This window comes from Planococcus citri, chromosome 2, assembly GCF_950023065.1.
Source record: "Planococcus citri chromosome 2, ihPlaCitr1.1, whole genome shotgun sequence".
Lineage (NCBI taxonomy): Eukaryota > Metazoa > Arthropoda > Insecta > Hemiptera > Pseudococcidae > Planococcus > Planococcus citri.
In genome coordinates this window covers 76,880,003-76,898,600 of record NC_088678.1, presented here as the reverse complement: position 1 = coordinate 76,898,600, position 18,598 = coordinate 76,880,003, and the positions used below count along the sequence as shown (strand labels likewise).

The window sequence follows — 18,598 nt, the reverse complement described above, 5'->3', positions numbered from 1 at the left end:
AATTTCCCTGAATGAATGCTCATTTTTCAATAAAACGTCTATTGGTTTTCCAAAACGCATTAAGTCAATGTTTTAAAACGCTTGTGGAATCGCTTGTGCAACATTCAACTCAACACCGCGTGTTGAATCATATCAAGCTATACCTAAACTTCAATGTTAGGTTGGTTGCATACTCAAAATGAGCCCTCTAATGAAATGGGAGTATGGTTTATGCTTTTTCTCGGAACTTACTTTTGTGACTTAATGCGTTTTGGAAAACCACGCTTCATTTTATTTATCACCAAACTAAACAAATGTTTTATTTATTTATACTTAATATTTTGTTGTTTTTTTTTTTTTTGCTTAATAAGTAAATAATATCATTCTTATACTTGTACTACATACATGTTTTTAATGATTTATACCGTTACGAGATACTTCAACTTCATTCTTTTTTTTTTTTTTTCTTGAGGATCTCTTCTGAGGATCTTTTTGGTTTTGGTTTCATCATATCTAGAATCAACTCGAGCAACTCCGTTTGTTGGTCTTTTTCCAATTCAGCCAGTGCGAATACAAAAACATTTTCGAAAAAGTCTTTGTTGATTGTTTTATCCAATAATTGATTGAGAAATAGTTGTTTTACTTCGATTTTTACTTTTCATAGGTATCTGAATAATGCTGTCAGCATGTCGTCCGAATTTTCTACTTCGTTTATGGTAGATAATATAATCGTACTTAATTCGGCAGAAATTATTGTGCTTCTGTCAAATGCTTTAAGAATAGACGTGAACGTGTTTTCGTCTTGTAAACCTTTAACATACACATTCGCAATTTAAATTAGAGCACAATTGTCATTTAAAAAAATTGTATTTTATTGACTTATGAGGTCTTTTCAAAGCATTTGAATCTTTATTTGAAGGCGATGAACCTTTAATTGTTGGTGGACATACTTAAGTAACTTCTTTTTAATGGTGAAGGTGAAAAAAATCCAACATCCAGATTCTAAATAAGTTGGCTAAATCTGAATAAAAAGAACATGTAATAATCTAAAAATCAAAAATTTACCGAATTGACCAAGAAAGCTGAAATTTGGGATACACCTATTTTTGACCTGCCAAATCGATTGGAAACTGTTTCGAACCGTTTCGAGCAGTTCTGGAGCCTCCAGCAGATTTTTGAAACTCGAAATTCCCACAAAATTTCACCAAAATGGAGTGGAAAGCTGAAATTTATTCTGCAAACTAATTTCAATACGCTACAAAGTTAACTGCAGGGAGATTTCAAGTCGTTTTGGAGCATCCAGCGGTTTTTTTTAAATTACTGGAGCCTCCAGTAGATTTTTGAAACTTCAAATTTTCACAAAATTTCATCAAATGGAGATGGAAAGCTGAAATTTACTCTACACTCCAATTTTAACACCCTCTAAAGACGACTTCAGGTGAGTTCAAATCATTTTGGAGCCTCCAGCGACTTTTTGAAAATTACTGGAGCCTCCAGTAAATTTTTGAAACTTCAAATTTTCACAAAATTTCATCAAATGGAGATGGAAAGCTGAAATTTACTCTACACTCCAATTTTAACACCCTCTAAAGACGACTTCAGGTGAGATCAAATCATTTTGAAGCTTCCAGCGACTTTTTGAAAATTACTGGAGCCTCCAGTAAATTTTTGAAACTTCAAATTTTCACAAAATTTCATCAAATGGAGATGGAAAGCTGAAATTTACTCTACACTCCAATTTTAACACCCTCTGAAGACGACTTCAGGTGGGTTCAAGTCATTTTGGAGCCTCCAGCAACTTTTTGAAAATTACTGGAGCCTCCAGTAGATTTTTGGAACTTGAAATTCCCGCAACATTTTACCAAATGGAGTTGGCAAGCTGATATTTACTTCGCAAACTAATTTCAATACGATATGAGGTCGACTACATGGTGGTTTCAAATGGTTTTAAATGGTTTTGAAGCTTCCAGCTACTTCTTGGAAATTACAATTTTCCAAAAAACACCATACAACCTCTCAAAAAGTGGCTGGAGGCTCCAAAAAGACTTGAAATCCACCAGCAGACGACTTTGTAGCGTATTAAAATTGGTTCTCAGAATGAATTTTGAGTTTCCATCTCCGTTTGATGAAATTTTGAGGAAAATTAAAGTTTCAAAAATCTACTGGAGGCTCCAGTAATTTTCAAAAAATCGCTGTATGCTCCAAAAAGACTTGAAATCCTCCTGCAGTATTGAAATTAGTTATTTCTGCTTTCCAACTCCATTTTGGTGAAATTTTGTGGGAATTTCGAGTTTAAAAATCTGCTGGAAGCTCCAGAACTGCTCAAAATGGTTTCAAACAGTTTCCAATCGATTTGGCATGTCGAAAATATGGTGTATCCCAAATTTCAGCTTTCTTGGTCAATTTGGTAAATTTTTGATTTTTTTCCTCATTTTTGGCCTGAATTTGATTTTCAAAAATTCACCAAAAATCGAAAAACGCACATCAGCACTTGAAATTTTGACAGGTGATAAATTTTTGCTTGATCTTTCGATCTACTTTTGTATAGTTTGAAAAATGTTGTGGAAGTGCTGTGTTGAACGCAAAATCTGCGATTTCGGCTGACCTGTCAATCAAAATGTACGCCATTTTGTAAGTAGGGCCAATTTTTTTTTTAGTACAATTGCTAGAAAAGTTCCTTAGGACACTCCCTTTAAGAAAAATGTTGTCCCGGATGATCGACCGTGGGGGGGGGGGGCAATTTATCCTTAAGCGAGCTCCCCGACTAACTTTTTTTCGTGCAAAAAATTAGCCCAAAAAGTTTTAAAACGTATGTAGTTTTTATATCGTTCCGATTCTCAAAAATTCTGAAAAAATATAAAAATGTTTAAATTTATTCTGTTGTCTTATTCTGACCTCTTTCTGACGTATTTCATTAAAAAGTTGATAAAAATCACACTTATAGCAAATAAATTGAAATTCGTTTATTTTTTGAATTTTTTCAGAATTTGATTTTTTTGTGATGAGTTCATTTCATCGAATGAAGGGGTTCTTTCAACTTTTTCAACGTGTACGTAGAAATCGGGGTCAAATGGGTCAACTTCACCAGTCAAAACTTTTTTTCATGTTTTCTATAAAAAAATCGCATTTTTTCGCCAACTGTCCCTTTTTTTCAATCGACTTTACGAAATAATGCCATCGCAATTTTTTAATATGTTGTTCAGCATGAAAAGCTGACCATAATATATTTTTTTTAGAATTATTGAGAGTCGGAACGATATGAAAACTACGTTTGGAAATTTTTCGAGCTAATTTTTTGTACGAAAAAAAGTGGCAACACTGATTTTTATGATATCACCAAAAAGCCTTTCAAAACCCCTTACTATTGGAAAAAGTTCCATTTTGGTAGGTATCGCAGTCATCGAGTTATCCACTGCTGAAATGGATGATATTTCAAGTTCACTGAAAACTTTGACACCCCCTAGCAGCCTTTAAAAAAGGACTAGAGGGCTGCGATTTGCGCCAATAGTCATCCCTTCGGAAGGTCTCTCCGCCGGAAAATTTTCAAAAAAAATCTTCACTCCCCCCCCCCCCATCATACCACTTTTTGGTCGAATTGACGTGGAATGACCCTGTATCCAAAATACCATATTTCGCCACATCATGTATAGGCTCGTGAGCAACCTGCAACGCCAGCATTTTCCACCTCACTTATCTCTGTTCTTGGAATTTCAAAACTCGTTCAACTCGATGTAAAAATGTACCTATATATCGTATTAACCTTAACCCATTACCCAGTCATACGTCCAAATACATCATCATATCAAAATAACCGAATCTCATCCATCGTATGTATAATCTTTCGTCTTCGTACAATTCCTTCGCAATTACATACGTTAACTTTTACCAACATTTTCATAAAAATAAATATCCGGATGACCTTTACACCTTTTTCAATAGATAATACTCGTCGTCGTTCAATCACCTTTGATAGGATGTTATCGACGATGTTTCATTTCATTCTGTCAGAAATCGAATACTTAATCGAGTTAGTTTGTTCAAGTATTCGTGTATAATAAGGTCGTGTCCAAAAAGTTGTGTGGTTTTTTTCTTCCCAGCAGTCGATTTCAAATCGATTGCTTTCGTATGAAAGTTGGCCCAATATCAACTCCAAAATGATCGCTTTTAAGGCGTTTAGGTGTTTAATTTTGGCCGCGTTTGTCGTCTGGAATGTTGGAGCTATTCCGATACAACGATTCTATTCTTATGGCGAACAATATGGAGATGCTCAGTTGTCTAAAGTTGATCACGAAGCGTATACGCCAGAAATACAGCTCAGAGTACCGGTGAAATTCTACAGCGAAGTGTATTCGTCTTTATTCGTAAGTTATTTCGTATCTTTATATAGGTATTATACCTTCTCGAAGTTTAGTAGGTATTTATAGAGTAGATTCTGGATCTGGGTGGGATAAAAATCAATCCAAAGTCATCGCCGGAGTTCATTTCCGTTTCTTGGAATTTATATTTACAATGCGGCTGCTTCTTATCAACTTACGTTATCGATTCGATGAAAAATAAAATATACTTTGAAAAATTATCCGAGCTTTCGAGGCAGACAAAAAGTCGATACGATGGCTTTTCCTTTATCTTCCTGTAAGGGGAGACAATGATTTATAACGTAAACATAGCTGAACAGAAATAAACACTTCCATTCGATTGATCTCGATTAACGAAAATCTGTTTTTTTTAATTATTCTGTTTATTATTCGACTATTTGTTTTCGAACCAAAAATTTGTCGATGCAATTTCCCTCTTGAGTTAATTTTCTCAAAAACTGGCCCATATGGATGAAAATTGCCTCGAATTTTATTCATTCTTCTCATCGATAGGATTTTCCAACCCTTAGGTAAACGCCAACGGACTGATCTCATTCATAACAACGATGTCGCAATACGTAAACATGCAATTCCCTCTGGACTATCCTGTAATCGCTGCTCTTTACGCCAATACCGATATTCGAGTCTCTGGATCGGTTTTCTATCGTGAAACGAATGATGTATCCTTGCTGAGTCGAGCGAGTCAAGAAATTCGCCAATTCTTTCCCAATTCCGGAGCACGATTCCAGGCCACATCGCTATTCATAGCTACTTGGTACAGAGTTGGATACTATAATCAGAAATACGATAAGGTAAAACCAGGAAGTACATATTTATAAATAAGTACATACATAGGTATCTAATTCTCTATAACAATCGATGCATCAACAACCTACTGATTTGAGTATTCGCTTGATTGCTTCTATGATATGGTTCAACGCAATGCTAACAATATATAGGAAGGTTATTGAACATGGTGGATGATTTGTGACGTCGTCGTAGATGTTTTCCGCTGTTATCGTTTTCGTTGTGATTTTCTTATAATGACCGTTGAATTTGAATTCATCTTACTTTCTGTCCAAATAAAGTGAAATGGAAATAACTGAAAACGTACGATTTTCTCCTGAACTTTCAAAAAGTCTCGAATTTTTCTCCCAAAGTACCAAAAAGTTTCGCCTTATTGCTGAAAAAGTGAAAAAAATCTCGTTTTTTTCGACGAAAATTCTTGAAAAGTACGAATCTGTAGGTATCATACTTTTATCAATAATCTATCAAAAATCCTTCTTTTTGCTCAAATGGTTCAAGTCTTACTTTTTACCAATATATTTTTTCCTTACGTAGATAAATTGTTGAGAAGTCTTACCTTTTTTCAAGAATTTCTCAAAAATCAGGATTTTTTGCCATAAATTGTCTTAAAGTATCACTTTTTTGCAAATTATTTACAAGAAGTCCTGTTTTTTGCTAAAATTCACCAGTTTCATTTTTTCCAAAATTCGTCAAAAATTTTCGCTTTTTCAAAGATAGATAATAATTTAAGCTTTTTGGAAAATGGCCAAATTTTTCTGCAGAAGTTATCTTTTCTAAAACTGTCTAAGTTTCGTTTTTTTTTTTTTTTTTTTTTTGACAAAAATATCAGTAATATTTCCACTAAAATTGCCAATAAGTTCTCATTTTTGCTAAAATTATTTTCGATGACTTGCATTTTGATAGAAATTTACAAAAACTCACCATTCATATTAAAATTGCCAAACATGTTTTGTTTTTTTGTTTTTTTAAATCCGAAAAGTCCTCATTTTTTCCACAAATTTTCAAGAAGTCTCGATTTTTCAAAAGTAAAACTTCGTTTTTTTGCACAATGGCTAAAAATTGTGCAAAATTCTCGCTTTTTTTGCCAAAAATGTACAAAAATTATCACCTGTCTGTCTCTAATTACCTATCAAAATGTCCCATTTTTTGCTCAAATTGTCAAATTCTTGCTTTTTTTCCGAAAAGTGTCAAGAATTTTTGTTTTTTTAGAACAAACAAAAATTTTTGCTGTTCAGCAAATGGCTAAAAGGTTTTGTTTTTTTTTTCAATTCAAAATATTCCAACGAATTTCACTTTTTTTCTAAAATTGTTCAAAGAAATTGCAGAAATTCTTACTTTATTGCCAAAAACTTACAAAGTGATGCAATTCTTCAGAATTGAAAACCAAATAGTCATTTTTCTCTGCAATAAATTGCCAATGTATTTTTCTCACAAGGGAACCTCATGAGGTGTCCGCCTCCGATTTGAACGGGACCGCGATTTTTGGAAAGAGCATGTTCTGAAAACCCTAAATCCAAATTTTCAGCTGCCCAAGTTCATATTTTTTCGATTTTTGACGAATTTTTGAAAATCCAAAATTGACTACATTTTGGTGATTTATGCTTTTTTAAAAAAAAGTACGTACTTGATCAGTAAAGATGTTCAAAAGAAGTCCTAAAACTGATATTTAACCCGCCAAGTCCAAATTTCGTCATTTCCAGCCATTCTGGAGCCTCCAGCGCCATTTTTCAATTTCTCCAGAATTTTGAATTTGCTCCAGAAGGCGTGAATACGAAGTTGGGCAGCTAAAAATCGAGTTGTGTATTATACTCGATCTGTTCAAGAAGTTTATCCACTTTTGAGTCGGATTTGGGAGGAAAACCTCGAAAGAGTGTTTTTTTTACCAGTTTTGAAAATAGATAGTCAAGAAACCACTCTTGAGGTGTCCCTTCCCAAATTGACTCAAATGTGGATAAACTTGTTAAACAGATCGAGTATATCACACAACTCGATTTTTAGCTGCCCAATTTCATATTCACGCCTTCTGGAGCAAATTAAAAATTCTGGAGAAATTTAACAATCCCGCTGGAGGCTCCAGAATGGCTAGAAATGACGGAACTCTGCCTCGAGGGGGGGGGTGTTGTGGACGAAATATAGCAATTCGTGCAAACTTCAAAAATTTCCTCACACACGGTAAAATTTTGATTTTTTTGGATTTCTTATTATGAAAAAAGCTGGTCAAAAAACCACTCTTGAAGTGTCCCTCCCAAAATCGACTCAAATGTGGATAAACTCGTTAAACAGATCGAGTGTAACACATAACTCGATTTTTAGTTGTCCAATTTCATATTCACGCCTTCTGGAGCAAATTTAAAAATCGCGCTGGAGGCTCCAGAATGGCTGGAAATGGCGGAACTCGGCCTGGGGGGGGGGTTGTGGACGAAATACAGCAATTCGCGCAAATTTCAAAAATTTCCTCACAAACGGTAAAATTTTGATTTTTTTTGGATTTTTTATTATGAAAAAAGCTGGTCAAAAAACCACTCTTGAGGTGTCCCTCCCAAAACCGACTCAAATGTGGATAAACTCGTTGAACAGATCGATTATAACACACAACTCGATTTTTAGCTGCCCAACTTCATATTCACGCCTTCTGGAGCAAATTCAAAATTCTGGAGAATTTGAAAAATAGCGCTGGAGGCTCCAGAATGACTGGAGATGGCGAAATTTGGATTCGGGTGGTTAATATCACTTGTAGGACTTCTTTTGAACATCTTTACTGATCAAGTACGTACTTTTTTTAAAAAAGCATAAATCACCAAAATAGTCAATTTTGGATTTTCAAAAATTCGCCAAAAATCGAAAAATGAACTATGGGCAGCTGAAAATTTGGATTTAGGGTTTTAGAACATGATCTTTCCAAAAATCGCGGTCCCGTTCAAATCGGAGGCGGACACCTCAAGAGGTTCCCTTGTCAGTTGTGCCATTTTTTTTTTGATCATTTCTTCAAGATTTTTTGGTTGCCGAATTCTGAGGTTATTTTATTTCATTTTATTTCATTTTATTTTTTTGAGAAAGATTGAAAACGAGCTCTGAGAGTCGAGCCAAGCTTTAGGTATAAATGATCTTAAATTTTCACATTGCATGTTTCTTATGAGACGAGGATTATTCCTGGTTAAAATTCAATGTAGTGATGTACATGAATGTGGAATGGTGATGAGTTTGGTCTCGTTCCACCTTCCTATCCTAATGATAACCCATTCAGCAGCGTGCAGCGTCTCCTGAGAGTCCGTGAATTCGGAAATTATACGTTTTTTCGAAGCTTCATAATTATTTATCCTCTTCAGGTGGCATAGGAAAAAAATCACTTACCTATCGCTGATATGGGATTCTTGATTTTTAGTAATGATTAATTTACAATTCGGAGGTATTACTGTTTTAAGAGATAAAGAGAAGTGGCTCTTCACATTGACATAATTCAAATTTGTTGGATTTTTAAGTGCTTACTAATCAATAAGATGGAATATTACTTTTTCATAAGGAGGAAATGACGAATATTCTGCCCACATGTACTTGCATCTTGATGCAGCCTACAACCCCATATGAATTATGTTGATGTTTTTAATCAACGTGTTGCTTGGCAATTCTGAATTCAATTTGCATAAACCACATCGATAATGTTTTTTTATCAACATTTGTTACTTTACAATTCTTAATTTGATTTACATTAACTACATTGATGGCATTTTTAATTAACATGTTACTTGTACTTCGTAATTCTTAATTTAATTACATATATACATGCCTATATTATTTTAAACAGTATGTTTTGCAACTTCCCTATCCTGGGATGCTTCTATTCGGATATGTTGGTATTGTTGGTCGTGGTGTAGTAGTCACTTACCTGTAGTTCTACATATTTTTCACCATAAAATTTATACAAAGTTGAGAAATGATCAATTTTTTTTTGATTTGAAAACCAAATTGTAATTTTTCTCTGCATTTAACTATTTTATTCACGTTACGTTTTGCCATTTTTTCTTGGCCATTTCTTCGAGCTTTTTTGGTTACTGCATGCTGAGGTTATTTTTTTTAAAGATTAGAGTACGAACGCTGAATGTTGAGCCAAAAGGTATAAATGAACTTTGACTTAAATTTTCATTTTCATAATAAAATTTTTCGTTCTATTTTTTTTGAGAAATATTCCAAACTATTTCACTTTTTTTCTATAATTGTCCAAAGAAATGGTAGATATATTCTTACTTTGTTGCCAAAAATTGCCACAAAGTTGCAAAATGATCCAATTTCTCAGAAATGAAAACCAAATGATCATTTTTTTCTGCATTAAACTATTTTACCTACTCAAGTTTTGCCTGATTTTTTTGGGTCATATGTTTTCGAGCTTTTTTGGTTACTCAAAGCTGAGGTTATTTTCTGGAAAAGATTGAGTACGAACGCTGAAAGTCGAGTCATGAGTTAAACTTTAGGTAGGTATTATTGAACTTTGACTTGAATTTTCTTTTTCATTGGAGGAAAATCTGGAAGAAGTGGAATTAAATATTTTTTTATGAGATGAGGATATTCTTGGTTAAAACTCAATGGAGTAATGTATTTGTAATGGTGAAGCAGTTTGTCTGGTACTCTCTCACTTTTCTAATGATAACCCATTCGGCAGCGTCTCCTGAGAGTCCGTGAATTCAGCAATTATACGTTTTTTCAAAGCTTCATATTTATTATTTTCAGGTGGCATAGGAATAAAAATCACTTACCTACCTCTTTTCTGATTTGTGGTTGTTTTGTTGTATCATTTTTTGTCTTGTAAGTGTTTCCATTTTGCGGTAGACCTATATCCAAATTGGGACCTTCTCAGATGCACGTACAGGTACACATATTGATACGTGTTGCTGGGGAATTCTGATTCAATTTGCATAAACCATATTGATGATGTTTTTTATAAGCATTTGTTACTTTAAAATTCTTTATTTGATTTACAATAACTTACATAGATTGCATTTTTAATTAACATGTTACTTCGTGATTCTAAATTTAATTACATATTATTTTAAACAGTAGTTTTGCAACTTCCTTATCCTGGGATGCTTCAATTTGGATATGTTGATTGTTGGTATTGTCAGTCATGGAGTAATCACTTACCCGTAGTTTTATTTTTCACCATAAAGTCAGTTTGTTACATATGACGATAAATTATCAATTTCAACTACGATTCTTTTCATTTCAAAATATGAAACTCCCTCAAGATATTTTTAATTAATACCTATATATACAATACCTACATGGATATTAGATATGCAATTGTACTGTAATCGTCAAATAAACAACAAGAACAACCAAATTTTGATCCCAAAACACCCCCATGTGTCATCTTTGCCCGCTTTTGACTGCTTAGAAAAGGCGCCAGGCCATGAAATGTGGATATTGGCTCTCAACTGATTTCCAATGGGGGTTTCTTCGTATAAATAATACTTATGAAAAAATAAAATACATACTTATTATACTTACATGAAAAAAACGTTTTGAAATAAATATTAATTATTCAGTATGTCTACCCCCTCAATAAGTAAGAAACCCGAAATCAGTTTGGTCCGAGCCCCCTGAGTGGCTGCGCCAGGTGAAGGGCTTCAATTATTTTCACATTGTGTCGAGGTACTCAACTTCAGCAGCATATACCTCTAAAGCTATGAACCTTTGATCAAAACAGATTCCATAGTTTGAAAGGGCTTTGCATTTCGAACTTTTTAAGTATTTTGAAATTTTCAAAAGTTGAAAGTTGAAGTTCCGAATTGAAAGTTCTAATTTCAGAATGGCGCTGTAAGTGGGAGCTATAATTTAAAATTCCGAAAAAATTTCTATAGATGTGCCTTATGATGCTTTTTTGAAATAATTAACTTTCGATATGAGATCTTTCAATGTAGAGGGAGCACCCCCTCCCCCAAATTTGGGCAAAACTTTCAAAAAAAAACCTGGGGCATGCGATATATCGAATTGTATGTTTTTGGTGATGCTGAACACGAATATGATGTCAGATTTTTGATTGGACCCCACCCACGGATCCCAGCGCCTCCCCAAAGGGGACAAAACTAAAAAAAAAATGATTTCATTCGTGTAACACATGATATAGTATGTTTTCGATATCGCTGAACACTAGTATAGCTTAAGTTTTTCAAATTAACCTCGCTCATTTTCCCAAAACCTCCTCCATGATGGTTAGAAGTCCACATTTGTTTAATTTTGCTCCAATCAAAAATTTAACGTCATATTCGTGTTCAGCGTCACCAAAAACATACTATTTCATGTGTCGGACGAACAAAACACTTTTTTGAACCTTTGGGGAGGTGCTGGAACCCATGGGTGGGGTCCAATCAAATTTCTTACGTCATATTCGTTTTCAGCATCACCAAAAACATACAATTCGATATATCACATGCCCCAGATTTTTTTTTGAAAGTTTTGCCCAAATTGGGGAGGGAGGGGTGATTCTTTTACATTGAAAGATCTTATCTAGAAAATTGATTATTTCAAAAGAGCATCAGAAGATCTATAGAAACCTGTAAAGGTAATAGATATAATTAAGCACCCCTGAGGATGACAGACTTACCCCGGCTTGGATAATATACCTTTATTGTAATAATAGACGACACGCGATGTACTTTTAGAATTATGTATTCATGTACGTTACATGCAGAATTAAACACAATAGTTAACACAGATTACTATATAAAAAGTTAGACACAGTACACATAAAATAAACACATTGAAATAAGATAAACGTATACACTGGATACGACACCACGACGCACCTAATAAAACAATACACTAATTGGGATAAAATACACACTGACCATATTCTACATAAAGTACGAACATAATAACGGCCGCAGCGCCGATCTCCAGCGAGTTCTCCAGAGATCGACGCTTTCCAGTGTTACCACCACTGTGTGGTGATTGTCCCTAATATTCCTTAACAGGAGCCCCATATATCCCTCTCACAAACCATTTCAGAATTTTAAATGTTAGCTACCACTTACAGTGCCAATTTTGAAATTCAAACTTCTCAATTCGAAAGTTCAAATTTCAAAATTTTGAAAATAATTCAAAATACTTGGAAAGTTTAAAATGCAATGCATTTTCGAACTGTGGGATCTGTTTTGATCAAAGTATCATAGCTTTAGAGGTATGCGCTGCTGAAATTGAGTACTTTTCGCCCTCTGAGGGGGCTTGGACCAAACTGATTTCGGGGTTCTTACTTACTTATTGGATGGGTGGACACTGTAAAAAAAAATTGAATGAAATGGGAGGACATGACTCGAAAACGTTGGTCGAATTGAGGTGAAATGACCCACAAGTATCCCAGTTGAAATTTCAGATGCTATGAAAGTGCATTTTTCGATTTTTGGTGAATTTTCAAAAGTCAAATTTAGACTAAAAATCTGAAAAAAAAATCAAAAACTCTACCAAATTGGTCTATAAAGCTGAAATTTGGTATTTAGCTCATTTTTTCGACCTGCCAAATAGATTGGAAACGGTTTCGAACCGTTTTGAGCATTATAATATCTGAAGCCGACCAGAGGTGGTTTCAAATTAATCTGGAGTCTAAAGATTTGCTTAAAATCTGTCTAAATTAACTTCAGTATGAACGCTCGTGATTGGTGCGTTGTTAATCACCCACTTGACAATTAAACTCCATTCATTTTCCAAAATCTGCTTTAATGTGGACAGATTTTATGACGTTTCGTGAAAAACTAGGATTTTCAAAGTATTGCTGGAGGCTCGAAAACTGGTCGAAACCATCTGCAATCGACACAGAATTTCAAAAGTAGGGTATAAACAGTGAATTTCAGCTTTTTACCTCAAACTCTGAAATCATTGAATCGCTAGACAACATTCTGTTTTGAAACTGGAACCCACCGATTTTGGAAAAATGGGGTGTTGATCAATCAATCAGATCACCAACGAATACCAATAATCTTGAGCACATTTATGCTGAAGTATTTTTGAAAAGTTCTGTGGCGTTATTTTGGAAAACCAGAATCTCCAGAAATGTCGCTGGAGGCTCCAAAACTGCTCGAAACCACGTCTACTGAACTCAGCATGTTGAAATTAAGGTGCAGAGTGAATTTCAGTTTTTCAATTCTATTTGAAGTTTCCAAAATCTGCCGGAGGCTCCAGAACTGCTCAAAACGATTTGAAACGGTTTCTAATCGATTTTGCCAGTCGAAAATAGGTTATATATTAAATTTCAGCCTTCTAGGTCACTTCGGTAAAATTTTGAATTTTTTTCTCATTTTTGGTCCAATTTTGGGTTTTTAAAATTCACTAAAAATTGAAAAATGCGCTTCAGCACCTAAAATTTTGGAAAAGTTCATCAAACAACGTTGAAACATTGAATCAATTTTGTTCTGCTTTATCAATATTAACACAATTGGTAGGTGATGGTCATTGAGTAAAAATTTTAGTTGCTTTTTTCATTGGAAAAAAATCACTAATGTTGCTTTTTTTAATTCATATTTCAACATGATACCAGGTCGTATTATCTCGCACGTGAATTCATTACCTTACATACTAGTTAGTTATCGCTGCTTCCCAACTAATTAGCCCCACTGAGCGTATCACGGCACGTTAATGATAATCGTATTTTTAAACGATTCGCTTATAATTTGACGCCGCCTCGAGTAATCTCCTTTTTTTTTGTTCGTAAATTTTTCATGAAAAGGTCAACACGTATCAAATTGTGATAGCTTCGAATAACGAAGAATCATACGTTGAATTTTTATACGCCGACGACGGAATACAATGGATACAAGGTGATGGCCAATTAGGTACCGGATTGCCGGATGCCAAAGCTCAGGCTGGTCTGGTTGCGGCCAATGGTCGCGTACACACGTTACAAGGATCAGGAACTGACCAAATACGTAATTTGATTAGGTACGTGGAGCAGAAAATTTCAATTTCCCATTACCAAGATTCAATTTTTTCAATCCACGTGTGACATACTTAATACTCGTATTTTATTAATCAAGAACCACGTTTTCAGATTGAGTAACACCAACGAAGCTGGTTTATTTGTATTTAGAACTGGGCCCTATGATAATGTTTCAAATATAGAGGTACCTGTTACCTCGCAGATAGTATCTGATTATGGTAAATAATACGAGTTCGATGACCTTTGATTAAGACTTCCTACATGTTGAATTGTGTTCTTTTTTTTTTGTACACACAGTCAGCTATGGCGATCAAATTACCTCTTGTGCTGTAGGATTCAGTCGTTGTCATAGTCAGGCCACTTGTGTAGATACCGCCAGAGGATTCTGTTGTACTTGTAGACCAGCATTTTATGGAAATGGATTCAACTGCTTGAAAGATGGTGGGCATACTTCTTTCTCCCCCCCCTTCGCATAAAGTCTTCTTTTTTTATTTTATCAAAAAAAAAAAAATGACCTTCTTATACTCGACAGGAGTTCCTTTACGAGCCAGTGGAAAAATAACCATCGATGTGAACGGAATCAAACTGAACCAAATCGAAATCCAAGCTTATATAAATATCCAGGAAGGTCGTGCCTACGTCGCCATTTCCAAAGTACCATCAACGGTTGGAATTCAATTACAGTTCTTGTATCCAATTACCACCATGCTGAACTGGCTCTTTGCCAAACCTATTGGAAATGGTTTGAATGGATTCCAAATCACTGGTAAGATTATCCATCTGTTGAACCAAATTACCTTGACTAATTATTCACAAGCTACGGAGCTTTTAGTCGTTTTTTTCATGTCTGGCTGCATTGCCTTAAAAGCTAAGGTTTCAGAGCATTGCTTATGCAACAAAATTTTCTGTCAGAAACAGAAAAAATCCAATCGTTGATCAGAATGGCTGAGTAGTCTCGTTTTCTGACAACAATGGCAAAAAGTCTCGGCTTGAGTCAAAATTGCCAAAAAAAAAAAACGTTGTCTCTTTCCAAAAATTGTCGAAAGATTTCGCTTGAATTTGCAAAAAATGTCAAATGTACTTTTTTTCCAAAAGTCTCGCTTTCATTGAAAAAAGTCACTTTTTCACTCCAAAAGTTTTTCTTTTTTCAAAAATTAGCAACATTTCTATAGTTTTTTTTTATTAAACCGTCAAAAAATCTTGCTTACTTACCTGAAAAACTTTTTTTTTTATTAAAAGTGGAATACGATCAATCACACTTATATGTATTTTGGAAATTTCTCCAAACACCTCTTCTTTGAGTGACTATAAGTCCACCCCTCCCCTCTTGGGTTGGATACTTCGCTGATCCTTCATTCGACGGGGAATTTGCAGTAAAACGATATCAATGAGAAGAATTTTTGCGTAAAAATTCATATTATGTTTGGACTTAAACGCAAAAAAGCAAATTTGGGGGGCTCAGTTGGTTCACAAAAAGGGGAAGCGTACATCGGATGTACCCGCGGACACTTCAAATTTGTTTTCAGCGTATCAAAAATCCCCCTTATTCCAAAATTCAGCTTCAAGTGAAGCTTTTTATTATGGTGTCTTATCCGTTGAACTCATTAAGTCGGACTATAGGAGGGGGCAGGGGCGGGAAGAGGAATCTGTTGAGTACCTACTGACCCTTGTTAGGGATCGTGACGTTATTGAATACATTTTTCATGCATAAAAAGTGGAATACGAACCATCTCAATTACATATTTTGGAAATTTTTCCAAACACCCCTACTTTGAGTGACCATCAGTCCACCCCCCCTGGGGGTTGGAAACTTAGTTGACCTCTCATTCGACGGAGAATTTAGAGGAGAACAAAATCGATACGAAACATTTTTGCATAAAAATGCATATTTTCGGAGTAATACGCCAAAAACCAAATTTGCGGGGCGTGGGGTCCACAAAAAGGGGGAAGCGTACACCGGATTCACCCGGACACCCCAAATTCGTGTTCAGCGTATCAACAAACCCCCGTATATTAAAATTCATCTTGTTATAAAACTTTTCCTCATGGAATGCTAATTTTCCTGGACTATGACATCATCTTTTAAGCTGGAGACTGGAGTAACAAAAAGTGAGGATGCTTTATACAGATTCATTTGTCATGTCGTCAGAACATTGGGTTCATAGTTCGGTTCTTTTGGTTTGACACGATTGTTCATAATTTCATTTCACTAGAAGACATAAAAAAAGAAATTGTAGACTGAAAGTTCATATATTTTATTTTCGAAGTATCAGATTCTTAAAATCATCGGAATTTTTTGAAAAACCTCCAATTTATTAATTGATCCCTCTTGAAGTCAAATTTTGTTTTATCAAAAAATAAAGGGAGGGAGGAATCTTTATAAGACATGACCATTTTGGTTGATTGTGTATCGACCCTCCTACAATATTTCCTATTGAATGATGGAAACCGCAAGTGATTGTCTTTGGAAAACCTGGAAAAGTCGGCGAATTTCAGCCATCTGGATCGAAAAATCAAGGAATTTCAGAAAGGCTATAGGTGGATAAGTATGGTGAATTTGCCCCCGAGAGCTTCAGGGTTGATATTTGCATGGAAGGTGGGTACCCTTGAGCACCTTCCGTCACGAAAGTTTCAGACCCCCAGACCCCCCCGTTTTTGAGAAACCCTCATCCCTTTTATGAAATTACAATAGAAATTTTTTTCTCAGCCCCATGTGAACCGATTTTTTCGATTTTTTGGTATGTTGTAAACATCCATAAGAGGTATCCCCACAAAAATTTTCACACCCCTCCCCCCATATTTACCCCCCAAATTGACGTTTTTTAGCTTTATTTGCCCGTTTTAGCAATGATCATGATTCTGCACAAAAATGGGAATAGCATTTTTAAATGTGTTTTCGACCCCTACAAAACATATATTTTTTTCAAAAAAAAAATTTTTGGTGGGTCGTGGTCAAAAATTGAAAAAACTAACAGAGGGGGTAAAAATGAATTCTGGTGTAAATTATTGTTTTTGGTAAATGAGGTGTCGTTTCCATATGAATCGAACCCCCTCAACACGAATATGACGTCCAATTTAATGCTACCCTCAACCACACCCCTCCCGTGCCTCTGCCCCCACCTCAATTTTTACTATTATATTAAAAATTAAGCTATATAATAATATTGGTGTCGTTCTCATATGAATCAAACACCCCGAACACGAATATGACGTCCAATTTAATGCTACCCTCAACCACACCCCTCCAGTGCCCCTGCCACCACCTCAATTTTTACTATATCAAGAATTTAGCTATTTTCACAATGTTGGTGTCGTTTTCATATGAATCAAACCCTCCGAACACGAATATGACATCCAATTTTACTCTACCCTCATTCACACCCCTACAGTGCCTCTTCCCCCACCTAAACAATAAAATTTTTAGCTAACTCCGATCAATCCTCGACCAATAATTACTTCAAATCAAATCAATTACTATTAAAGGTATGTTTCACGAAGGTTGAAAACTCAACGACATCGCAAGGGTCAAACTTTAACATTTTCGAGGAACTGGCTGTAGCCTGGAAGGGAATAGATGCGGGTAGACCTAAATTGGACTTCATATTCATGTTAGGGGTGTTTGATTTATATGAAAACGACATCAATATTATTATACAGCTCAATTTTTATATAGTAGTACAAATTGCGGTGGGGGCAGAGGCACTGGAGGGGTGTGGTTGAGGGTAGCATTAAATGGGACGTCATATTCGTGTTCGGGGTATTCGAGTCATATGAAAATGACACCAACATTATGAAAATAGATCACCTTATAATAGAGTAAAAATTAAGGGGGGTAGAGGCACCGGAAGGGTGTGAATGAGGGTAGAGTAAAATTGGATGTCATATTCATGTTCGGAGGGTTTGATTCATATGAAAACGACACCAACATCATGAAAATATCAAACTTTTTAAACTTAGTATAAATTGAAGTGGGGGCAGAGGCACTGGAGGGGTGTGAATGAGGGTAGAGCAAAATTGGATGTCATATTCGTGTTCGGAGGGTTTGATTCATATGAAAACGACACCAACATTGTGAAAATAGCTCAATTCTTGATATAGTAAAAATTGAGGTGGGGGCAGAGGCACTGGAGGGGTGTGGTTGAGGGTAGCATTAAATTGGACGTCATATTCGTGTTCGGGGTGTTTGATTCATCTGAGAACGACACCAATATTATTATATAGCTCAATTTTTAATACATATAATAGTAAAAATTGAGGTGGGGGCAGAGGCACGGGAGGGGTGTGGTTGAGGGTAGCATTAAATTGGACGTCATATTCGTGTTGAGGGGGTTCGATTCATATGGAAACGACACCTCATTTACCAAAAACAATAATTTACACCAGAATTCATTCTTACCGCCTCTGTTAGTTTTTTCAATTTTTGACCACGACCCACCAAAAATTTTTTTTTTGAAAAAAATATATGTTTTGTAGGGGTCGAAAACACATTTAAAAATGCTATTCCCATTTTTGTGCAGAATCATGATCATTGCTAAAA

The 18,598-nt window shown here is 35.2% G+C and overlaps 1 protein-coding gene across 1 annotated transcript in view; it reads left to right on the top strand.

The window, feature by feature from the left end:
* The first annotated feature begins 3,989 nt into the window (after positions 1–3,989).
* Positions 3,990–18,598, top strand: part of Ndg (Nidogen) — a 28,897-nt gene continuing 14,288 nt past the window's right edge. Inside the window, exons 1-6 of the mRNA XM_065353212.1 lie at positions 3,990–4,340; positions 4,865–5,146; positions 13,852–14,063; positions 14,173–14,279; positions 14,359–14,502; positions 14,594–14,827. Of these exons, the coding sequence (XP_065209284.1) occupies positions 4,134–4,340; positions 4,865–5,146; positions 13,852–14,063; positions 14,173–14,279; positions 14,359–14,502; positions 14,594–14,827 (1,186 nt within the window). The 5' untranslated portion in view covers positions 3,990–4,133. The remainder of the gene's footprint in view (positions 4,341–4,864; positions 5,147–13,851; positions 14,064–14,172; positions 14,280–14,358; positions 14,503–14,593; positions 14,828–18,598) is intronic.